At 39.1% G+C, this 22,645-nt stretch overlaps 1 protein-coding gene across 3 annotated transcripts in view; it reads right to left on the reverse strand.

Annotated features, from left to right (window-relative positions):
* Positions 1-22,051, reverse strand: part of FAF2 (Fas associated factor family member 2) — a 59,612-nt gene extending 37,561 nt beyond the window's left edge. The window contains exons 1-2 of one of the 3 annotated variants that reach the window (XM_032627110.1): positions 21,941-22,026; positions 20,657-20,697 (exon numbers count right to left, since the gene is read on the reverse strand). Coding sequence is in view for 2 of the 3 variants with exons in the window: in XM_032627108.1 (XP_032482999.1) it covers positions 21,396-21,743 (348 nt within the window). In the remaining variant the exon portion in view is untranslated. Of the gene's footprint in view, positions 1-20,656; positions 20,698-21,395; positions 21,886-21,940 lie in introns of those variants that run through there. The other 2 variants (XM_032627108.1, XM_032627109.1) reach the window with 2 other exon arrangements.
* Positions 22,052-22,645: the final 594 nt, after the last annotated feature.

The raw sequence follows: 22,645 nt of genomic DNA on the forward strand, positions 1-22,645 counted from the left end.
TAAGAGTGTGTTGTTTACATACATTTTTGAATCTTCCAGTTTTACTTCTGTTATTAATTTCTACCTTAATTTCATTGTGGTTTGAGAAGCTACTTTGTATGATAGCTATCTATTAAAATCAATTGAGACGTAACTTCTTATATGTAGAAAACTCTAAAGACCGCCCCCCATCCCTGTTAGAGCTAATAAATGAATTCAACAAAGTAGCAGGATACAAAGTCAACACACAAGTTTCAGTTGCATTTCTTTACACTAACAATGAACACTCTAAAAATGAAAGTAAGAAAACAATTCCATTTACAATGGCATCAAAAAGAATACTGTGAATTAACTGAGGAGGTGAAAGACTTGTACAATGAAAGCTACAAAACACTGCTGAAAGAAATTAAAGACCTACATAAATGGAAAGACACCCAGTGTTCGTGGATTGGAAGACAATACTGTTAAAAACCCAAAGTGAGCTACAGATTCAGAGCAGTCCCTATCAAAATCCCAATGCCTTTTTTTTTTTTTTTTTTTGCAGAAATAGAAAAACCAACCTTAAAACTCATACGGAATCTCAAGGGACCCGAAGAGCCAAAACAATCTTGAAAAAGAACAAAGCTAGAGGACTCACACCTCCTGATTTCAAAACTTACTATAAAGTTACAGTAATCAAAACAATGTGGTACTGACACAAAGATAATCAAAACAATGTGGTACGGACACAAAGACAGACATATAGGCCAATGGAATGGAATAGAGTCCAGAAATAAACTCTTGCATATATGGTAAAATGATTTTTGACAAAGGTGTCAAGACCATTCAATGGGGAAAGACCAGTCTTTTCAACAAATGGTGCTGGAAAACTGGATATCCACATGCAAAAGCTGGATCTTTGCTGTGAAATATATATACTGGTCTCTGCCCCCAGTTTCTGACATAGAGCTCCTAAAACCCTTGCAGATAGGGGTACCAGGAGATTCTTTTGTTCTAACATTTAGTTTTTGACCCCAGTTCCTGACTCAGAGCTCTCAAAACCCTTATAATTTCCTACGTGATAAGAGCACTAGGAGCATCTTTTGTTCTAATATTTGTTCTTTGATCCTGGTTCCTGACAGAAATCCTAAATCCCTTGGAATTTCCTGGATGATATCGTTGTATTTTGTTCTAATGAGGTGACTCCTGGTGGGCTCCTGGATAGGGACTGGCCATCAGACAGAACAAACCATGATTAGAAGCTTCAAATTTTCAGCCCCACCTCCCAATCTCCAAAGAGGGGAGAGGGTCTGAAAATGGAATTTAAATCAATCATGCCTAGGTAATAAAGCCTCCATAAATATCCCAATAGTATAAGATTCAGAGAGCTTCTGAGTTGGTGAAGCCATCTACATGCCAGGAGGGTGGTGCACCCCAACTCCGCTGGGATAGAAGCTCCCCTGCACTTGGGACCCTTCTGGATCTTGCCCTAGATATCTCTTTACCTGGCTGTTTTTCTGTATCCTTTATTATATCCTTTGTAATAAACCAGTAAACGGAAGTGTTTTCCTGAGTTCTGTGAACCACTCTAGCAAATTATCAAACCCGAGGAGGGGGTCATGTGAACCCCAATATATAGCTGGTCAGTCAGAAGTTCAGGTGGCATCTGGGACTTGTGATTGGCATCTGAAGTGGGGGCAGTCTTGTGGGACTGAACTCTTAACTTGTGGGATCTGATGCTAACTTCAGGTACACAGTGTCAGAACTGATCAGAACTGAATCTAGGAGAACTGCTTGGCAGAAACTAACACAATATTGTAAAGCAGCTATACTCCAATAAAGATGTTAAAAAAGAAAAACAGTACACGTTCCACTACCTCACACTGCATCATTTCCTCCCAGCAAAAGTCCTACGCTCCAAGGAAAGTCAGGTTAATTCCATGACTATAACTTGAAGAGTAAAATATTGCCTTATTCGTCCTGTAACTCACCATGAATTTGCATAGAATGCTCCTTAGACTCTAATGCCATGGACTATTTTGCTTTATCAATAAATGATGAGAACTTGAAAAAAAAAAGAATTGCTTGATGTGTGGAAAACGTACATGTCTATTCAGAGAAAAGGAGAAACATAGGAGGAGTGTGTTTTTCCTACTCATTTACCTAATACCATATACAAAAATTAACTCAAAATGGATCCATGACCCAAATGTAAAACCTAAAATTATAAAACTCTTAGGAGAAAACATAAGCTAAAAACTTGAATGTGACACCAAAGGCACAGGCAACAAAAGAAGAGAGACAAACTAGACTTCATGAAAATTTTAACAATTTGTACAACAAAAGACACTACCCAGAGTAAGAAGTCAACCCACAAAATGGGAGAATATATTTGCAAACTGTATATCTGATAAGGGATTAATATCCAGAATATAGAGAACTCTTAAAACAACAGAAAAATAAACAACTTGATTGGGCAAAGGACTTGAATAGACATTTCTCCAAAGAAGATATACGAATAACCAATAAACATATAAAAAGATGTTCAACATCACTAATCATTAGGGAAATGCAAATCAAAACTATAAGCTACCATTTAACACCTGTTAGGACAGCTACTATTGAAAAAACAGGAAATGAAAAGTGCTGGCCAGGATGTGGAGAAATTGGAACCCTTGTGCAACACTGGTGGAAATGTAAAATGGTACGATTGTGGAAAACAGTGTGCAGTGCTTCAATAAATCAAAAACAGAACTACTATATGACACAGCAATTCCACTTCTGTGTATGTACACCCATGTTCAGAGCAGCATTATTATCCACAGTAGCTAAGATGGGAAACAACTCAGTGTCTGTCAACAAATGAGTGGAATAAGCAAAATGTGATATACACATACAATGGAATATTATTCGGCCTTCAAAAAGGACAAAATTCTGCAATATCCTACAACACGGATGAACTTTGAGAAAATTATGCTAAGAAAAACAAGCCAGTCACAAAAAGACAAATACTGTATGGTTCCACTTAAATGACGTATTTAGAGTACTCAAAATCATAGAGAAAGACAGTAGAACGGTGGCTGCCAGGGGCTGGAGGAGGGGGAAATGGGGAGTTATTATCTAATGGGTATAGTTTCAGTTTTACAAGATGAAAAGAGTTATGGAGATGAATGATAATGATGGTTACACAGCATTACGAATGTATTAGTTATCACTAAATTGTATGCTTAAAAAATGGTTAAGGGGCTTCCCTGGTGGCGCAGTGGTTGAGAGTCCGCCTGCCAATGCAGGGGACACGGGTTCGTGCCCTGGTCCAGGAGGATCCCACGTGCCGCGGAGCAGCTGGGCCCGTGAGCCATGGCTGCTGAGTCTGCGTGTCCGGAGCCTGTGCTCCACAACGGGAGAGGCCACAACAGTGAGAGGCCCGCGTACCACAAAAAAAAAAAAAAAAAAAAAGGTTAAGATGGTAACTTTTATGTGTATTTTGCCACATTTTAAAAATTGGGGGAAAAAGACATTTGTAGTGTGTTGTGAGATGAACTTGAACTTGATTAAAAGGTTCTAAAGTACTACAATCAGATTGTTTTCTGGGAATCAAATAAATTACTTTTCACTAAGTTCCTATTTCAGTATCTATTCTTTCATTTAACACACTTAATTCCATTAAAAAACAAACAAAAACCACTTTGGCCTTATTCAACCTTTCCTAATGTGACTCAGCTACTCAGAATCAAGCAGAAAAGTTGTTTAGGAAGACATAAAGGTGTTATTGTTTTCTTCTTTATGAGAAACATTACAAAGGCACCAAACTTTACTAGTCTTCCAAAATGTCATCTGAGAATCTGGCCTTCCCTGTTCCCTCCCCACCCTCGAGGCCAACAGTATCTGCCACTGAGTATGTTTCAAAATAATGTGAAATTACACTTCCAAAACTTGACATGCATGAGATTTGTGTATGTATATATACATACATATATACATGTATCTATATATGTATAATCTAATGTCAAGTGACAAAATGTTAACAATTTACTTTTAAATTTAATTATACTTTTCAGCCTCAAAACTTGGCATTACAAAATGCTCCATGATTTAGATTCAATTACTTATTAAACATCTATGAGTCAAGCACTGTAGTATGTGCTTTCTTATCCACTCTTAAAACAACCCTGTAAAGTTAGAAATATCAGAGTCATTTTGCAGATATGGAAATTGAGGCCTAGAAGGATTAATTAACTGTCAAGATCTCAAATGGTGCAATTCCTAATATGGAGCTCTTTCCCCTACATCATACTACAAAGATGAGAATGTGGCTAACTGCAATTTTTGCTTTTCCCTTCCTCTTAAAAATGGGATACTTAAAGCTGCTGCAACTGCTTTAACAAAGAAAGAGAAACAACATCAAGAGCAACAACAACTAAAACAAAACCCCTCTGGTTAAGTGAGATTTCTGGTGAGTTATTAAATTCACTCAACAAATATTAATTGAGCATCATGCAGCAAGCACCACAAAGAAATCACAGTCCTGATCCCCAATAATTTTGTGGAGTAAAAAGACATGTAAATAGGGACTTCTCTGGTGGCGCAGTGGTTAAGAATCTGCCTGCCAATGCAGGGGACACGGGTTCGAGCCCTGGGCCGGGAAGATCCCACATGCCGCGGAGCAACTAAGCCCATACGCCACAACTACTGAGCCTGTGCTCTGCAGCCTGTGAGCCACAACTACTGAGCCCACGTGCCACAACTACTGAAGCCTGCACGCCTAGAGCCCGTGCTACCAACAAGAGAAGCCACTGCAATGAGAAGCCTGCACAGCGCAATGAAAAGCAGCCCCCGCTTGCCACAACTAGAGAAAGCCCGCACGCAGCAATGAAGACCCAATGCAACCAAAAAAAAAAAAAGACATGTAAATAAATAAACTATACACCAGTAATAAACAAATCCAAGTCTTCCAGGGAACTCAGGATGGTATCAGAGTTCTGAGCTGAAAACTAGCAGAAGGAGGTGTTTCAGGGCAATAGAGGAGTATGCATGGAGGCACAGAGGCATGAGAAAGAATGCCATGTTAAGGGAACTGAAAAATATCACGGGAATAGAAATGGAAAGGGTAGAATTATGGAGTTGGACAGTGAAATATGGGTCAGATCATAAGATGCAAAGATTTCATGCTGCTTTAATCAATGCAAAGCAAATGAAAAATCTTAGGGCCACAATCAAATCTTTGCTAGAAAGATTATTCTGGAAAGAGTAAGACGGCTGAATTGAAGAGGACAGAGACTTGAAATTAGGGGCAGTGGTACAGTTACTGAAATATTCCAAAGGGGAAATGAAGTGTAAACTAGGGTAGAGGCAATGCAGATAGAGTGGAGGGTTAATTGAGGGTAGTGGATTTTTTGGTTTCACTTATTTAACTCCAACAGGAATTTATAAACACTAATACATATATACATGCATACATACTGAAAAAAAATTCCCCAGATACTTAAGCATGAAAATATTTTCTCTTCTAAATTTATACCAGGAAAATGAAAACATTTTCAAAATTTCCTTGGTGGGAAAATCCAAAGCCAAGAGGCACCTCAGTGCTCATAGTGATTTTGCTATTTACCATTTCTGGCACTCTCACCAAACGGTAGTTTAAAAACACACGAACACAGAGGACGCATTTAACATCAAATCTTCAATTTTATTACGTTACTATTTTTTTGCTATTCATTTTAAGGAAAAATATAATATGGAGAAATAGCCACTAAGATTTCCTAAATATGTCAAATGACCCTCAACTGGCTCAAAAGCAAATTGGCAGAATTAATCTTTATCAATATCCACCTCGAAGATATGCTTCTAAAAGAATATCTGTAATACAGATATTCTTTTATACTACTCTGCCAATTACACAGATGTTATTCCTTGAAACACTTAAAGGAGTGCAAAAACAAACAGGGATGCCCAGCCCATTCTGAAGAAATAACCCAAAACTTGAACCAACTTGATCATAAATGCCTGATTGTTACATAAAAATGTAACAAACGAAGCCTAGCAAGCACTACTGAATCAGTCTGTCAAAAAGCTTCTGAGAGGACAATAACTGTGTTCTTGAATAAGAAGATTCAACAACATAAAGATGTCAATCACATCCCCTCAAATTCATTTTATAAATTTAATAAAATTTCAATTTTGAGAAGCTGATTATAAAGTTCTTTTGAGGGCTTCCCTGGTGGCACAGTGGTTGAGAGTCCGCCTGACGATGCAGGGGAAACGGGTTCGTGCCCTGGTCCGGGAAGATCTCATATGCCGCAGAGCGGCTAGGCCCGTGAGCCATGGCCGCTGAGCCTGCGTGTCCGGAGCCTGCGCGTCCGGAACCTGTGCTCCGCAACGGGAGAGGCCACAACAGTGAGAGGCCCGCGTACGGCAAAAAAAAAAAAAAAAAAAATCCTAATATATAAAGATTTTTTTAAAATACAGAAGAAAAAGGATGGGACTTCCCTGGCAGTCCAGTGGTTGGGGTTCCACACTTCCACTCCCAGAGGGGCATGGGTTCGATCCCCTGGTCGGGGACTGGGTTCCCGCATGCCGTGCAGCATGGCCAAAAAACCCAAAAAACAAACAAACAGACAAAATGACAACCCCTCCCCAAAAAAACCCCCAAAAAACCCAGAAGAAAAAGGATAACTTGCTACAAAAGTGGGTAAGAAAAAGTGGACGATTCATAGAAAAATAAACTCAAATGGCCCTTATATATATGAAAAGTTGATCAACCTCACTCATAAGGAAAAAGTAAATTAAAACTATACTGGGGCTTCCCTGGTGGTGCAGTGGTTGAGAGTCCGCCTGCCGATGCAGGGGACACGGGTTTGTGCCCCGGTCTGGGAAGATCCCACATGCTGCGGAGCGGCTGGACCCGTAAGCCATGGCCGCTGAGCCTGCGCGTCTGGAGCCTGTGCTCCGCAATGGGAGAGGCCACAACAGTGAGAGGCCCGCGTACCGCAAAAAAAAAAAAAACAAAAAAAAAACCTATACTGAATTTGACAACATACTCTATTGGTGAGGTTGCCAGGGGCCCACACATTGCTAGTGGGAATGCAAAATGGTACAATCCTCACGTAGGAAAATTTGGCAATATCTAGCAACACTACAGGTTCGTATACATATATGTAAGCATTTAATCCTTTGACCCAGAAATCTTTCTACGAATCTATCCCAAAGACACACTAGCAAAAAATAAAATGTTGGTACACAAGGCTACTTATTGCTCTATTATTTATTACAGCAAAAGATGAGAAATAACCTAAATATCCATCAATCTAAATTATGATATGTCCATACAATAGAGTATTATACAGCTGTAAATACTTAAGAGAAATAAATCCCTATACTGCTATGCAGTGATCACCAGGAGATAATAAGTATAAAAGTTGGAAAAAAGTGTGTAATATACATCACCATTTATCTTTTTTAAAAGGGAGGGGTCCACAAATATATATACTTATTACTTAGATTTTTTAAAAGAAAGGTTTTTGTTTTTGTTTTAATTCTAAACTTCTCTGCAGGGGAAGGCAGGGAACAGGGTATAAGAGAGAAGAACAGAAGTTAGAGTTCTCTAAATATATTGTTACATGTAGATTTGACTTTGGAATCCTGCAGCTGTTTTATAAAACAAAATTTAGAAAAAGCAGCAGCAGCAATTTCTAAACATCAGAAGCAAAAATCAAATGTAGAGTTGGTAGCATAACTATCCAAAATGAAATTATCCCACATGACTTTAAAACACAGTAAACTGACTATACATTCTGCAATAAAAGGGCTTAAATTGTTCTAAATAATCAAATGGTTGTTACCAGTAAGGGTATTATTATTTTGAGACAAAGTATTGATTATGTGATAAGGCAAATGAATAATCATGTTGATCTCATTAAGAACCAATTTTTTGGGTATGGAGAAAGAAGAGAGGTAAAATGTAGGGCTGAATTTGAATTGGCAATCCTGAATTTGAATTGGAAATATCAAATTGTTTTATCATGAATTAAATAAATACAAACATATGTGTGTGTCTGTACTATATATTATATGTATTTCCTACTTCTGTTAACTAAAAAGTTCTAGACCAACCCAACAGCAATGAGCACTCATAGCTACCAGACCTGTGGCATCTAAATATAATTTCTTACCAAAAAGTAACAAGATTTCCTGGAGAAACACCTGATTCTAGAAAATGCACAAGATGAGTCAAACATCTTACAATGTCAAAAAGCTAAAAACCTATCAAGGACTACTGGGGCCATGACAATATGATAAAAGTCTTCAGGAAAAATAATACAAGGCTCTTCCAAATTACAAATTCAAACGGTAAATCTTTTCTGTGACTCTGAAAAAATAAAATTATGTAAATACTAGGATTTCCTAAAAAATAAAAGTCATCAGGAGCCAATCTAAATAGACTCACAGGGCTTCCCTGGTGGTGCAGTGGTTGAGAGTCCGCCTGCCGATGCAGGGGACACGGGTTCGTGCCCCGGTCCAGGAAGTTCCCACATGCTGCGGAGAGGCTGGGCCCGTGAGCCATGGCCTCTGAGCCTGCGCGTCCGGAGCCTGTGCTCCGCAACAGGAGAGGCCACAACGGTGAGAGGCCCACGTACGCAAATAAATAAATAAATAAATAGACTCACAATTGTCAAAGATGGCACAACCTAAGCCTTAATAAGCACAATGGCAATGAAATGTAATACGTTAAATATATTCACATCCATGAGTTCACTGCAAATTTTAAAACTCTACAATTCAAAATTTAAAAATCTCAGTGGTAAACAAATGACCTAATGAAACTTAAAAGCTTTTGCACAGCAAAGGAAACCATAAATAAGACGAAAAGACAACCCTCAGAATGGGAGAAAATATTTGCAAATGAAGCAACTGACAAAGGATTCATGTCCAAAATTTACAAGCAGCTCATGCAGTTCAATATCAAAAAACAAAGAACCCAACCCATAAATGGGCAGAAGACCTAAACAGACATTTCTCCAAAGAAGATATACAAACTGCCAACAAACACATGAAAGAATGCTCAACATCACTAATCGTTAGAGAAATGCAAGTCAAAACTACAATGAGGTATCATCTCACACCAGTCAGAATGGCCATTATCAAAAAATCTACAAACAGTAAATGCTGGAGAGGGTGTGGAGAAAAGGGAACCCTTTTGTACTGTTGGTGGGAGTGTAAATTGATACAGCCACTATGGAGAACAGTATGCAGGTTCCTTAAAAAACTAAAAATAGAACTACCATACGACCCAGCAATCCCACTACCGGGCATATACCCTGAGAAAACCATAATTCAGAAAGAGTCATGTGCCACAATGTTCATTGCAGCTCTATTTACAATAGCCAGGACATGGAAGCAACCTAAGTGTCCATCAACAGATGAATGGATAAAGAAGATGTGGCACATATATACAACAGAATATTACTCAGCCATACAAAGAAACAAAATTGAGTTATTTGTAGTGAGGTGGATGGACCTAGAGTCTGTCATACAGAGTGAAGTAAGTCAGAAAGAGAAAAACAAATACTGTATGCTAACACATATATGGAATCTAAAAAAAAATAAAAGGTTCTGAAGAACCTAGGGGCAGGACAGGAATAAAGACACAGACGTAGAGAATGGACTTGAGGACACAGGGAGTGGGAAGGGTACGCTGGGACGAAGTGAGAGAGTGGCATGGACTTATATATACTACCAAATGTGAAACAGATAGCTAGTGGGAAGCAGCCGCCTAACAAACGGAGATTAGCTCAGTGCTTTGTGACCACCTAGAGGGGTAGGTTAGGGAGAAGATATGCAGATATACGTATATGTATAGCTGATTCGCTTTGTTATAAAGTAGAAACTAACACACCACTGTAAAGCAATTATACTCCAATAAAGATGTTTAAAAAAAAAATCTCAGTGGGACTTCCCTGGTGGCGCAGTGGTTAAGAATCCACCTGCCAATGTAGGGGAAATGGGTTCGAGCCCTGGGCCGGGAAGATCCCACATGCCACAGAGCAACTAAGCCCGTGTGCCATAACTACTGAGCCTTCACTCTAGAGCCCACGTGCCACAACTACTGAAGCCTGCGTGCCTAGAGCCTGTGCTCCGCAACAAGAGAAGCCACCACAATGAGAAGCCTGCGCACCGCAACAAAGAGTAGCCCCCTCTTGCCGCAACTAGAGAAAGTCCATGCGCAGCAACGAAGACCCAACACAGCCATAAATAAATAAATAAATAAAAATTTAAAAAATCTCGATGGTTACTTCATAGGATGCTAGGAATCAACTCATTATTTAAAAACTAATAAATAATTGAAAGGATCAAATGTTTATCCTGCCTTTATTATATATACTATAACTCGGTGTAACTAAACAGGGGCGGGAACATATATCTTTATCCCTATTAACAAATAAAGAAGGGCTGACAGCGTCAGAATGTCATCATTTTGTATGAAAAGGTTAGGCAAAAACTAATGAAATACAATGTATTAATGCTAATCTTGTGGAAAATGTATCTAAGGATACTAAAACTAAGCTAAATTTGAATTTTCAAGTGAAAAAACTTTACAAAGTTTAACTGTCAACACTTTAAATTCCCAAATCACAGGGTTAATTCTGTAAATTTGAAAAATATCAGACAAGTCTTCTGTATATAAAATATTTTCTATATGTATCCTTTTTGAAGAGGGCTTGCACTCCTTCGAGTATACATTAGGCTACTTGATAAGTGTTTCTTATCTTCTAATTCCAGTTTTAAAAAAGGACAGTTTTGCAAATTTTCAGTTCTACCCTTTATTAAATATTCCCTGGAAAAAAAAAAGAGAAATGTAACAGAACATGTGTACAATTGAACATTCTCCAAAACTGCCCCTTTTTTTGATAGAGCCCTAGTATTTATCAGGTACTTTACTTGCGTTGTCTCATATAACCCTTTTAAGAACCCAAGACACCCTTTCAGGATAAAAACCTAACTGGGAATAGAAGGGAACTTTGTCACCCTGATCTAAGAAACACTCACAGCTAACATAATAATGGTCAAAGACTGATGATTTCCTCCTAAGATCAGGAACAAGACAAAGATATTTACTCTTGCCATTTTTATTCAACATTATACTAAAACTAAGCAAGAAGGAAAAAAAAGAAATAAAACTATCTATTCACAGATGACATAATCTTGTATATAGAAAAAACTAAGAAATTTACAAAAAAACTAATAGAGAACTAATAGAGTTCAACCAGGTTGTACGATATGAGATCAATATACAAGAATCAGTTATATTTCTATATGGTAGTAATGAACGACCTGAAAATAAAATTAAGAAAACATTTCCTTTCCCAGTACCTTCAAAAAGAATAAACTTAATAAAAGAAGTGCAAGATTTGTACACAGAAAACTACAAAACATCGAGAGAAACTAAAGATGACTTAAATAAACGGAAAGACTTCTCATATTCATGGACTGACAGACTTAATATTGTTAAGATGGCAATGCTCCCCATATTGATCTAGAGTAACAGCAATCCCTATCAAAGACCAGCTGCCTTTTTTTGCAGAAATTGACAAGGTGATCCCAAAATTTATTTGGTAATGAAAGGGATCCAGAATAGCCAAAACACTTTTGAAAAAGAACAAAGTTGGAGGACTCATACTTCCTGATTTCACACTTATTACACAACTGCAATAATCAAGGCAGTGTAGATACAGATAAGGGTACACAAAGATCAATGGAACAGAAATGAATCCAGAAATAAACCTTTAGTTATGGTCAACTGATCTTAAACAAGGGTTTCAAGGTTATTCAATAGGGAAAGAATAATCTTTACAAGAAATGGTGTTGGGAATACTGGATATCCACAACCAAATGAATGAAGTTGGACCCCCACCTCATATCCATTAACTAAAAATGGATCAGACCTTACGTGTAAGAGCCAGAACTACAAAAGTCTTAAAAGAAAACAGGTGTAAATCTTTGTAACCCTGGATTAGACCATGGTTTCTAAGACATGACCAAAGCACAAGCAACAAAAGATAAAACATTAAACTGGACTTCATGAAATTAAAAAACTTCAAAAGACATGATTAAGTGAAAAGACAACCCACAGAATGGGAGAATATTTTTGCCAATGATATATCTGATAAAGGACTTGTATTCAGGATATATAAAGAACTCTTAACAACCCAACAACAAAAGACAAATAGCCCAAGTAAAAAATGGGCAAAGGACAAAAATAAACCTACAGTCAATCAATCAATGACAAAGGAGGCAAGAATATACAATGGGGAAATGACAGTCTCTTCAACAAGTGGTGTTGGGAAAGCTGGACAGCTACAATGAAATTAGAACACTCCCTCACACCATACACAAAAATAAAAATAGTTTAAAGACCTACATATGACACATGATGCCATAAAACTCCTAGAAGAGAACATAGGCAAAACATACTCGAACATAAATCATAGCAATATTTTCTTAGACCAAGGCAAAAGAAATAAACACAAAAATAAACAAATGGGACCTAATCAAACTTAAAGGCTTTTGCACAGCAAAAGAAACCATCAAAAAAACGAAAAGACAATGGAATGGTAGAATGGTAGAAAATATTTGCAAATAATGTGACTGACAAGGGGTTAACATCCAAAATATATGAACATCTGATACAACTCAATATCAAAAAAACAAACAACCCAATTAAAAAATGGGCTGGGACTTCCCCAGTGGTCCAGTGGCAAAGGATCCACCTTCCAATGCAGGGGACATGGGTTCAATCCCTGGTCGGGGAAATAAGATCCCACATGCCACGGGACAACTAAGCCTGCACACCACAACTACTGAGCTTGTACACCTCAACTAGAGAGCCCCCGTGCCGCAAACTACAGAGCCCATGTGCTCTGGGGCCCACATGCCACAACTACAGAGCCCACGTGCCCTGGAGCCTGGGCGCCACAACTAGAGAGAGAAAACCCACACACCACAACTAGAGAGAAGTCCACGTGACACAACAAAGATTCCGTGTGCCACAATAAAGATACCATGTGCTGCAACTAAGATCCGACACAGCCAACCAGCCAGCCAGCCAGCCATAAATAAATTTATTTTAAAAAAGGGCAGAAGACCAAAATAGACATTTCTGCAAAGAAGACACACAGATGGCAACAGGCACATGAAAAGGTGTTCAAACATCACTAGTTATTAGAGAAATGCAAATCAAAACCACAGTGAGGTATCACCTCACACCTGTCAGAAGGTCTATTATCAAAAAGAACACAAATAACAAATGTTGGAGAGGATGTAGAGAAAAGAGAAACCTTATACACTGTTGGTGGGAAAGTAAATTGGTGCAGCCACTGTGGAAAACAGTATGGAGGTTTCTCAAAAAACTAAAAATAGAACTACCATACGACCCGGCAATTCCACTCCTGGTGGGTATATATCCAAAAACACAAAAACCCACACCAATTTGAAAAGATACATACACCCCAATGTTCACAGCAGCATTATTTACAATTGCCATTATATGGAAGCAACCTAAGTGTCCATCAAGAGATGAATGGATAAAGAAGATGTGGTATATATACACAATGGAATACTACTCGGCTATAAAAAAGAGTGAAGTTTTTGCCACTTGCAGCAACACTGATGGACTTGGAAGGTATTATGCTAAGTTAAATAAGTCAGACAGAGAAAGACAAATACTGTATGATATCACTTATATGTAGAATCTAAAAAATACTATGAACTAGTGAATATAACAAAAAAGAAGCAGACTCTCCAATACAGAGAACAAACTAGTGGTTACCAGTGGGGAGAAGGGGGAAGGAGTGATATAAGGTCAGGGGATTAAGAGGTACAAACAACTATGTGTAAAATAAGCTACAAGGATATATTGTACAACACGGGGAATATAGCCAACATTTTATAATAACTATAATTGGAGTATAACCTTTAAAACTTGCAAACCACTACATTGTATACCTGTAGCTTATATAATATTGTATACCAACTATACATCAGTTAAAAAAAAAAAAGATGTAATGTGTATATACACACACATAACACACACAAATGGAATAGTACTCAGCCATAAAAAAGAACGATATATTGCCATTTGCAGCAACATGGACCTAGAGAATATCATACTAAATGAAGTGAGACAGCGAAAGACAAATATTATATGATATCACATATGTGGAATCTAAAAAAATAGTACAAATGAATCTATATACAAAACAGAAACAGATTCACAGACATAGAAAACAAACTTATGGTTACCAAAGGGGAAAAGAAGAAAGGGGAGGGATAAATTAGGAGTATGGGATTAAAAGATACAAACTACCGTACATAAAATAGATAAGCAACAAGGATTTACTGTGATACAAAGGGAACTATATTCAGTACCTTGTAATAACCTATAATGGAAAAATATCTGAAAAAAATATAACTGGATCATTTTGCTATACACCTGAAACACAACATTGTAAGTTAACTACACTTTAATTTTTAAAAAATGGGCAAAAGATTTGATTTTGTATCTCCAAAAGAAGACACACAAATGGCCAATAAGCATATGAAAAGATGCTCAACCATCTTTTCAGTCATTAGGGAAATGCAAATCAAAACAACGAGACTGAACGAGATTAATACGTCACGCTTACTAGGATGGTTTCAAAGATGGATGATTAACAAATGTTAGTGCAGATGTGGAGAAACTGGAACCTTCGCATACTACTGGTAGGGAAAATGGTATAACTGCATTGGAAAAACTGGCAATTTCTCAAAAAGTTAAACAGAGGTACCATGTGACCCAGCAATTCTACTCCTAGGAGAACTGAAAATATGTCCAAAAAAAATTGGTATACAAATATTCATAGCAGCATAAATATTAATAGCTAAAAAGTTGAAACAATAAAAATGGCCATCAATTGATGAAATGGATAAACAAAATGTGGTTTATCCACACAATGAAACATTATTGGCCATAAAAAGGAATGAAGTACTGATATAGGCTACAATATGGATGAACCTTGAAAACATTATGCTAAGTGCAAGAAGCCACGCACAAAAGGCTGTACAGTGTATGCTTCCATTTATACCAAATGCCCAGAATTGGCAAAATCTATGGAGACAGAATATAGATTAGTGGTTGCCAGGGGTTAGAAGGAGAGAAGAATGGAGAGTGACTGCTAATGGGTTTCTTTTTGAGGTGATGAAAATGCTCTGGAAGTAAATAGTGGTAATGGTTGCACAACTTTGTAAATACACTAAAAACCACTGAACTGCACACTTTAAAAGGGTTAATTTAAGATACGACAATTATATCACAATAAAATTGTTACTAAAAAAAAGAGCCCAAGAGACAAAACTAGAAAATTAGTAATAATCAGAAAACATGATAAGAAATTCGATAGAAGATCAAAAATATCAAGATAAATGTACAAAATGCAACAGCATTTTTATCAGTAACCATTTAGAAATAAAGAGATATCCCATTCACAGGGTGACCAAAACTACAAAATACCTAGGAATAAGTGTAATAAGGAATATCCAAAAACTAGAGGAAAGTTAAAAAATATATTTTAAAGGACATGTGACATATGAATAAAGAAATGTACATGTGCCTGAATTTCAACCAGTCCCAAATTATTATTTTAAGCAATTCCAATAATTCCACGGCTGCACAAAATGATTTTTTTTAAACATCTTTTTTTTTTTTTTTTTTTTGCGGGCCTCTCACTGTTGTGGCCTCCCCCGTTGCGGAGCACAGGCTCCGGACGCGCAGGCTCAGCGGCCATGGCTCACGGGCCTAGCCGCTCTACGGCATGTGGGATCTTCCTGGACCGGGGCACGAACCTGTGTCCCCTGCATCAGCAGGCAGACTCTCAACCACTGCACCACCAGGGAAGCCCTAAACATCTTTATCGGAATATAACTGCTTCACAATGGTGTGTTAGTTTCTGCTTTAGAACAAAGTGAAGCAGCTATACATATACATATATCCCCGTAGCTCTTCCCTCTTGCGTCTCCCTCCCTCCCACCTGCCCTATCCCACCCCTCTAGGTGGTCACAAAGCACTGAGCTGATCTCCCTGTGCTATGTGGCTACTTCCCACTAGCTATCATTTTACATTTGGTAGTGATATGTCCTTGCCACTCTCTCACTTCATCTCAGCTTCCCCTTCCCCTTCCCCGTGTCCTCAAGTCCATTCACTACGTCTGCATCTTTATTCCTGTCCTGCCCCTAGGTTCTTCAGAACCATTTTGGTTTTTTTAGATTCCATATATATGCGTTAGCATACAGTATTTGTTTTTCTCTTTCTGACTTACTTCACTCTGTATGACAGACTCTAGATCCATCCACCTCACTATAAATAACTCAATTTCGTTTCTTTTTATGGCTGAGTAATATTCCGTTGTATATATGTGCCACATCTTCTTTACCCATTCATCTGTCGATGGACACTTAGGTTGCTTCCATGTCCTGGCTATTGTAAATAGAGCTGCAATGAACATTGTGGTACATGACTCTTTCTGAATTATGGTTTTCTCAGGGTATATGCCCAGTAGTGGGGTTGCTGGGTCGTATGGTACTTCTATTTTTAGTTTTTTAAGGAACCTCCATACTGTTCTCCATAGTGGCTCACAAAATGATTTTTAAATGTACATGAAAGAACTTGTAAGAATTACCAATAATTAAAAAAAAGAATAGGGAAGGAGTCCTGTCCTATCAGATATTATCAGTAAAATTTGGTAGAAAGCTATTATTATTAATTCAGTAATGCCACTAGCAAATAGATTATCGAAAACAGAGTACACTATGATAAAGAGGACTACTCAAATCAGTTGGGGGAGGGATTGACTATTCAGCTAAACTATAGCCTTTCCTGGAAAAAAGCAAGTTTGGGTTCTCATCTCATACATACAAAAAATTAATTCCACATGGATTAAAGATCTGATTTTAACAAGAAATCTACAAAATATTTTGAAGAAAACAAAAGAGAACATATGTATAATGTCATTAAGTAGAAGGTATTCTTAGACAAAACAGAAAATCCAAAAGCCAGAAAGAAAAAAATGCCAATTTGATGACATAATTTTAAATAAGGGTAAGTGAAGAGATTAATGATCAAAGATAAATGATGTCACGAAAGAAAATATTTGCTATACATGACCAGTATACATAAAGAACTCGTACAAACTGATAAGAAAATGTCAAATAATCCAATAGAAAATGAATAAAGGATAAACAGGGAATTTATACAATAACTAACCATAAGTAGCAAAAAGGAGCTCAATCTCATCTATAATCAGGAGTTTATAGAACGGAATTCAATCTTAAAATCAGCACTTTTTATTCTGCAACCAGAAAACAAACCTTCCATAATACTGTGGGACATCTGCAAAGCCAATCCCTCATTCTTATGTCCCTACTCTTTCCCATTTGAAATAGCTTAAAACAAGTGTTTGCATTAGCTGTTCAAACTCAACTGACTGCAAAACAAAATCAAAAACTACAAACACCACTACCACTAGAAATGCAAATTAAAACAAGGACTCTGAAAATTTAATCAGATTAACAAAAACTGAAGACACCATCCAGTGCTGGCAAGGATGTGGGGAAACTGGTCGTCTCACATCCTCTTGGTGAGAGTGTGGGCTGCCAAAACTCCCTGGAAAGCAGTCTAGCAGTAGCTATTAAAATTTACAACGTACATTGTTTTGACCCAGTAACACCACATTTTTAGGATTCTGTTTAGAATTAAAAGCCCTGCTATGCAGCAATATCCCCTAGGATCCTTAACTTCCGGAACACTTCCTTCATCTTCATGGTCTAACTGAAACCTGGCTTTTCCCTGAAGATCCTCCCCCTGAAGCCCTCTCTCCCATTTTCTCTCTCATACCTGTGGGTATGGAAGGGAGAGAACGGTCCTCCTTGCTCATTCCCACTTTGGGGGATTCTTCTTCCTTTCTCCTTAAAAAGTCCATCTTCACGTAGAGAAGATTAAGAGAATTAACATTAGTGATGATGTCCAGGATTAGAATCACACTTTTGGACTTCCTTTGCTGTGTTCTCTTTCTTCAAAGTGTCCCATACTGTTTCTGTTGGCCCTACTCACCTACCTGTTGTTGAAAACAAATCAAAACTTAGGGCCAGAGCGGCAGTGCTAGGTAGTAAGAAAGAGAATCCAGAGTTCTGGATTCAAATCTAAGCTCATCACTGACCTTAGGTAAATTATCTCCTGATCCTAGTTTACTCAACAATACCAGAACCTACACCATGTTTACTGGGAGGACTTAAAGATACAATGGATCTAGAGCACTTTCGATTAAGTAAATGCTCAATAAGTGTTTAAACAAATGTCAAAAACAAAAACACCTTCGAATCTCAAAATTTTATACTCCTGTACAAGCAGAAAAGGACTGTTTCTTCCTCTATTGGCCATGTACAGCTCCTTTAGTTGCTTCTCTCTTTATCCATGTCATCCTTCTAAAGGTGTTCAAACAGCAACCTAGAGGCAGTAAACCAAGACACCAGGGGAATCGGCTATACTTGGAAATTTGGAAACATGGACTTCAATACAACTGACCTTCCCCATATTTGTATTAGCTCCTCTTAAAACTCATTATTTCCCATTTGAAGAAAATGGGGAAGGCCTAAAATAAATATGGCATTAGCTATTCATATTCAACTGCTTCTAAAATAAACAGGAGAAAGTAACTAGAAGAATCTTAAAAGACATCAAACAGACTTAGAAGCCTGCTAAATATAACCTAAGGAGTTCCAATCAAATCATGTCACAAAAAAAGTGAAATAGAGGAAACCTGAGATTTCCAAAATATTTCACTTTTGCTAATTTCAATATATCAAATGAAGCAACTTATTGAAAACTGACTCCTAGCAGTGTCATCCTGTTCTGTCCTAACCCCTGTGGAGATTCCAAGCACATGCTCCATACTGTTAGTGAAGCAAAGCTGAAACCTAGTGTTATTTCACTCTCTAGTTGAAAAAAATCTTTGATGGCTCTTCAAGCCTACAGATTAAAGTTTAAACCACTGAGCACAGACCTCCAAAATCTGGCTGTAATTTACCTTTCCAGTGTTATTTTCATCTTCCAATTCTCTAAATCCATCACAACAAACACATTCTACATTATTTCATATCCATGCCTCAGCTTTGAACATACTCCTGCCCACCACCTGTTATTCCATTCCTCCTTCAAAGCAGCAAAGTACAGTGGAAAGAGTCCGGCTTTTAAGTTCAGATCCAGATCCACTAGATTTCTAATTCTAATTCCATCCCCACTACTTAAGAGCTTAATGATCTGGAGCAAATACTTTACTAGACCTGTTTCCTTACCTAGGAGGAGGCATATCACCTGTGGCACTTTTACAAGGCTATTGTGAGGATTACGCATAATGGTTCTAAACTATCTAGCACCAGGCCTAAGGCACGGTAGAAACTTAATGGTAACTACTGAGCCATCCTTCTTTCCCCCTCCATCCTCATCAATACTATCATTTCCTAAATTTCCACAGCACTTTGTTTATACTACTACATATATTACACCATGAGCACTAATATACTGCAGAATACTCATTATTTATATATGTGTCTGGCTTTTTCATTAGGTTATAAGCAAGATGGTTATGGGTATGGATTTCTAAATCTCTGCCACTTACCACCTGAGCAAGTTATTTGACCTCGCAGAACCTGTTTCTTCATTAATAAACTGAATTGGGGTTAACACCTTACAGTGTTACAAAAAGGTTTAAAAGAGTTAATGTACATCAAATACCTCGTATAACGCTTGACACCTAGTAAATTTCAGAGGATGTTAATGGTAATCTGGATGATGAACCTGATCCAAGCAACTGCTTAAAGAATACACAAATGTATTTGTCTTATTAAATCTAATTTCATAAAGCAATCTTAATACAACTTTAACCTGCTACTCACCTCTCTTACTGATAGAGACAGCCAATGAAGACAAAAACAGAGATTCCTATGCACTTTATCTCAGAAATGCTACCACATATTCATGTTCTTCCAGGACCAGACTAAGTACTTCACGACTTATGGTTCACCTCACCTCATTACACTTTAAACATGGGGGCTTATCCCTCAAGAGTTGTAAGGGATAAAATGATCTGCCAGAGTTAAACAACACTCTGAAATTAGTAGTCTGTAAGGAAGTAGAAGCTAGTTGTCTGCTCTTTATTTTTTTTTTTTTTGCGGTACGCGGGCCTCTCACTGCTGCGGCCTCTCCCGTTGCGGAGCACAGGCTCCAGACGCGCAGGCTCAGCGGCCATAGCTCACGGGCGAAGCCGCTCCGCAGCATGTGAGATCCTCCAGGACCGGGGCACGAACCCGTGTCCTCCGCATCAGCAGGTGGACTCTCAACCACTGCGCCACCAGGGAAGCCCTCTTTATTCATTTTAATTCTAATGTGCTGTGTCATCAATTTCTCTACTCAAAACTCCAAACAAATGTCAACTACTTCTATGACAGTATTTTCCAATTTATACACTTCCAACCCACTGCTTGATTTAAGAGAAAACACTTCAAAATTAACTGCAGTGAAATCAAGGAAATCACAGAAAAGTGAGAACTTGCAGAGAGAAAAAAATACAATATTAGAGCATTTGCATTCCACTTTCAGGTGTACACTGCTACTTACATGGGTTGTACAGCACACACGTCAAGAGCTCAGGAAGGGTTCTGGAAAGATGGACCCGGTTTTAAATCTGACATCACAACTTACTAGCTGTGTAACCTGAGCATGTTACTTCTTAAGCCTCATATCCCTCATCTCTAAAATAGGGATTGTAACAGTATGACTCTCATAGGGTTGCATTAAATACAATAATGTATATTAAGTGTTTCAGGAAAGTACCTACAACACCATACTCAATAAATGGTATTCTATCCATTTGTTGTTATTGCCTGAGCACTAAGGTTTTTGGTAAATACTGTGTAATTAATGAATATTTAGCATATTTTATATTAGGAAATAAGCGTACCACTAACTTTAATTCTATCCTAAGTTAAATAATGATTAATAGTTGCAATACTGTTTAAGAGCAGTTTACTGTTTACAAAGCCCTTTAGACATCCATAGCTCATTTTGATCTCCACAACATCCTTAGGGGATAAACACTTTTAAGAGACGTATTCTAGAAATAAAGAAACTGGTACCCATTAGGGTAACACAGAGTCAAGGTTACCTAAGTCTCCTCCAACCAGATTCTCCAGCTCAGGGATAAAGTGCATAGTGTCCAAAGTTCTTAACCCAAACATCCACTAAAAGGAGGCAGATTCCAGCAAGTTTCCCACCCTCCTCAAACAGAGTCAAGAACGTGAGCCCAGGAATAAGACCGAGGTAATAAACCCCGTCAGACGGCACTGATGACATTTACCATGCACTGTTTCATTACGAGGTGTCCTCCCACATCTTTAGGGCGGGGGCTAATCCTGACCCCACTGCCACCAGAGCGCCCAACACAGGGCCTGGCACCCAAGAGGCCCTCAGTAAACGTTTGTGGAAATGGCATGGGAGCCTGGTAGGAGGCCTTCCAGAGACCCGAAACGAAGCCAACTCCACGGTGGGGATTAAGCATCCCAGTAGATCCACAGTCGTTGGCGGAGAGGGTCCAAACGGTAACCAGGCTGGAAAAAGGATGGCTGAGGACGGGCGCCGCTAAGGGGAACCCGGGAAGCTGACCCTCTTGAGGGGAGAGAGGGGGAGCGGGTCTGCCCGCAGCCATTCCTGGAAGGCTGGGGACCGACAGAGGCTCGGGCGCCGGCGGCTGCAAGCAGGGCAACTGGCGCCTGGGGGGGAGGAGGAGGCCGCCTGCTGGTCTGAGAAGAATCTCGGGCCCAATCTGAGCAGGGTTCTGGGCTCCTCTAGGGACCCACTCCCTAGCCCGCGGTGGCATTCGCTTCACCGAGCGCTCGCTGCTACCTGAAACTGCAGCAGCTTCTCTGTCTGCTCCTGTGTTAGATCCCGCTCCTCAGGCGCCGCCATTTTGCAGCCGCCTCTACGCTTCTGACCCGTCCGCACCGTCACCCGCCGGAAATGACCTCAGCAGCAACCACATCCGGTCTGAACAGCCGCCGGCGCGCAACTGCGTCTGCGCGTGCCGGCCCAACCTGGAGGCCGGGAATGGTGACAATTTCCGCCGCTAGAGGGCACCACTCTCGGGCCGATCCCTAACACTTCCGAAAATTGTCGGGGGACTGTCTGCCCAAGTCGCCCTTAGGAGTTAGGCGACGAACGGATCTACCAGAGACTTGACTCTCGAATAGATCGCAAAGAACCGAGAGGTCCCGAATGCCCCTCGAGAAGCTTCGGAAATTCACGAATGCCCCTCGGCAGATTTCGCCTTCTTCCTAACCATTTTCATCTCCAATGTTTCTGAATGTTTCTTAGGAAATTGCAGTCGTTCAGAAATATCGGCCGTTTGATTCCTGCCATGATGTTTCCAAAATCCCCTGACCATCTCTCAGGAGGTTCCGAAAGTCCCCAAATACTGGGGGCGGGGTGGGGGTGGGGGCATTTCCCACGCCGCCTTCGAGCCGGAAGCTGTGGAAGGTGTGCGCCCCTTGAAAATGGTTGGGACTTGGCCACCCGGGCACTACCAGCCTTAGGCAGAGCTTTCCGTCCACG

Source organism: Phocoena sinus, chromosome 3 (assembly GCF_008692025.1).
Source record: "Phocoena sinus isolate mPhoSin1 chromosome 3, mPhoSin1.pri, whole genome shotgun sequence".
Classification (NCBI taxonomy): domain Eukaryota; kingdom Metazoa; phylum Chordata; class Mammalia; order Artiodactyla; family Phocoenidae; genus Phocoena; species Phocoena sinus.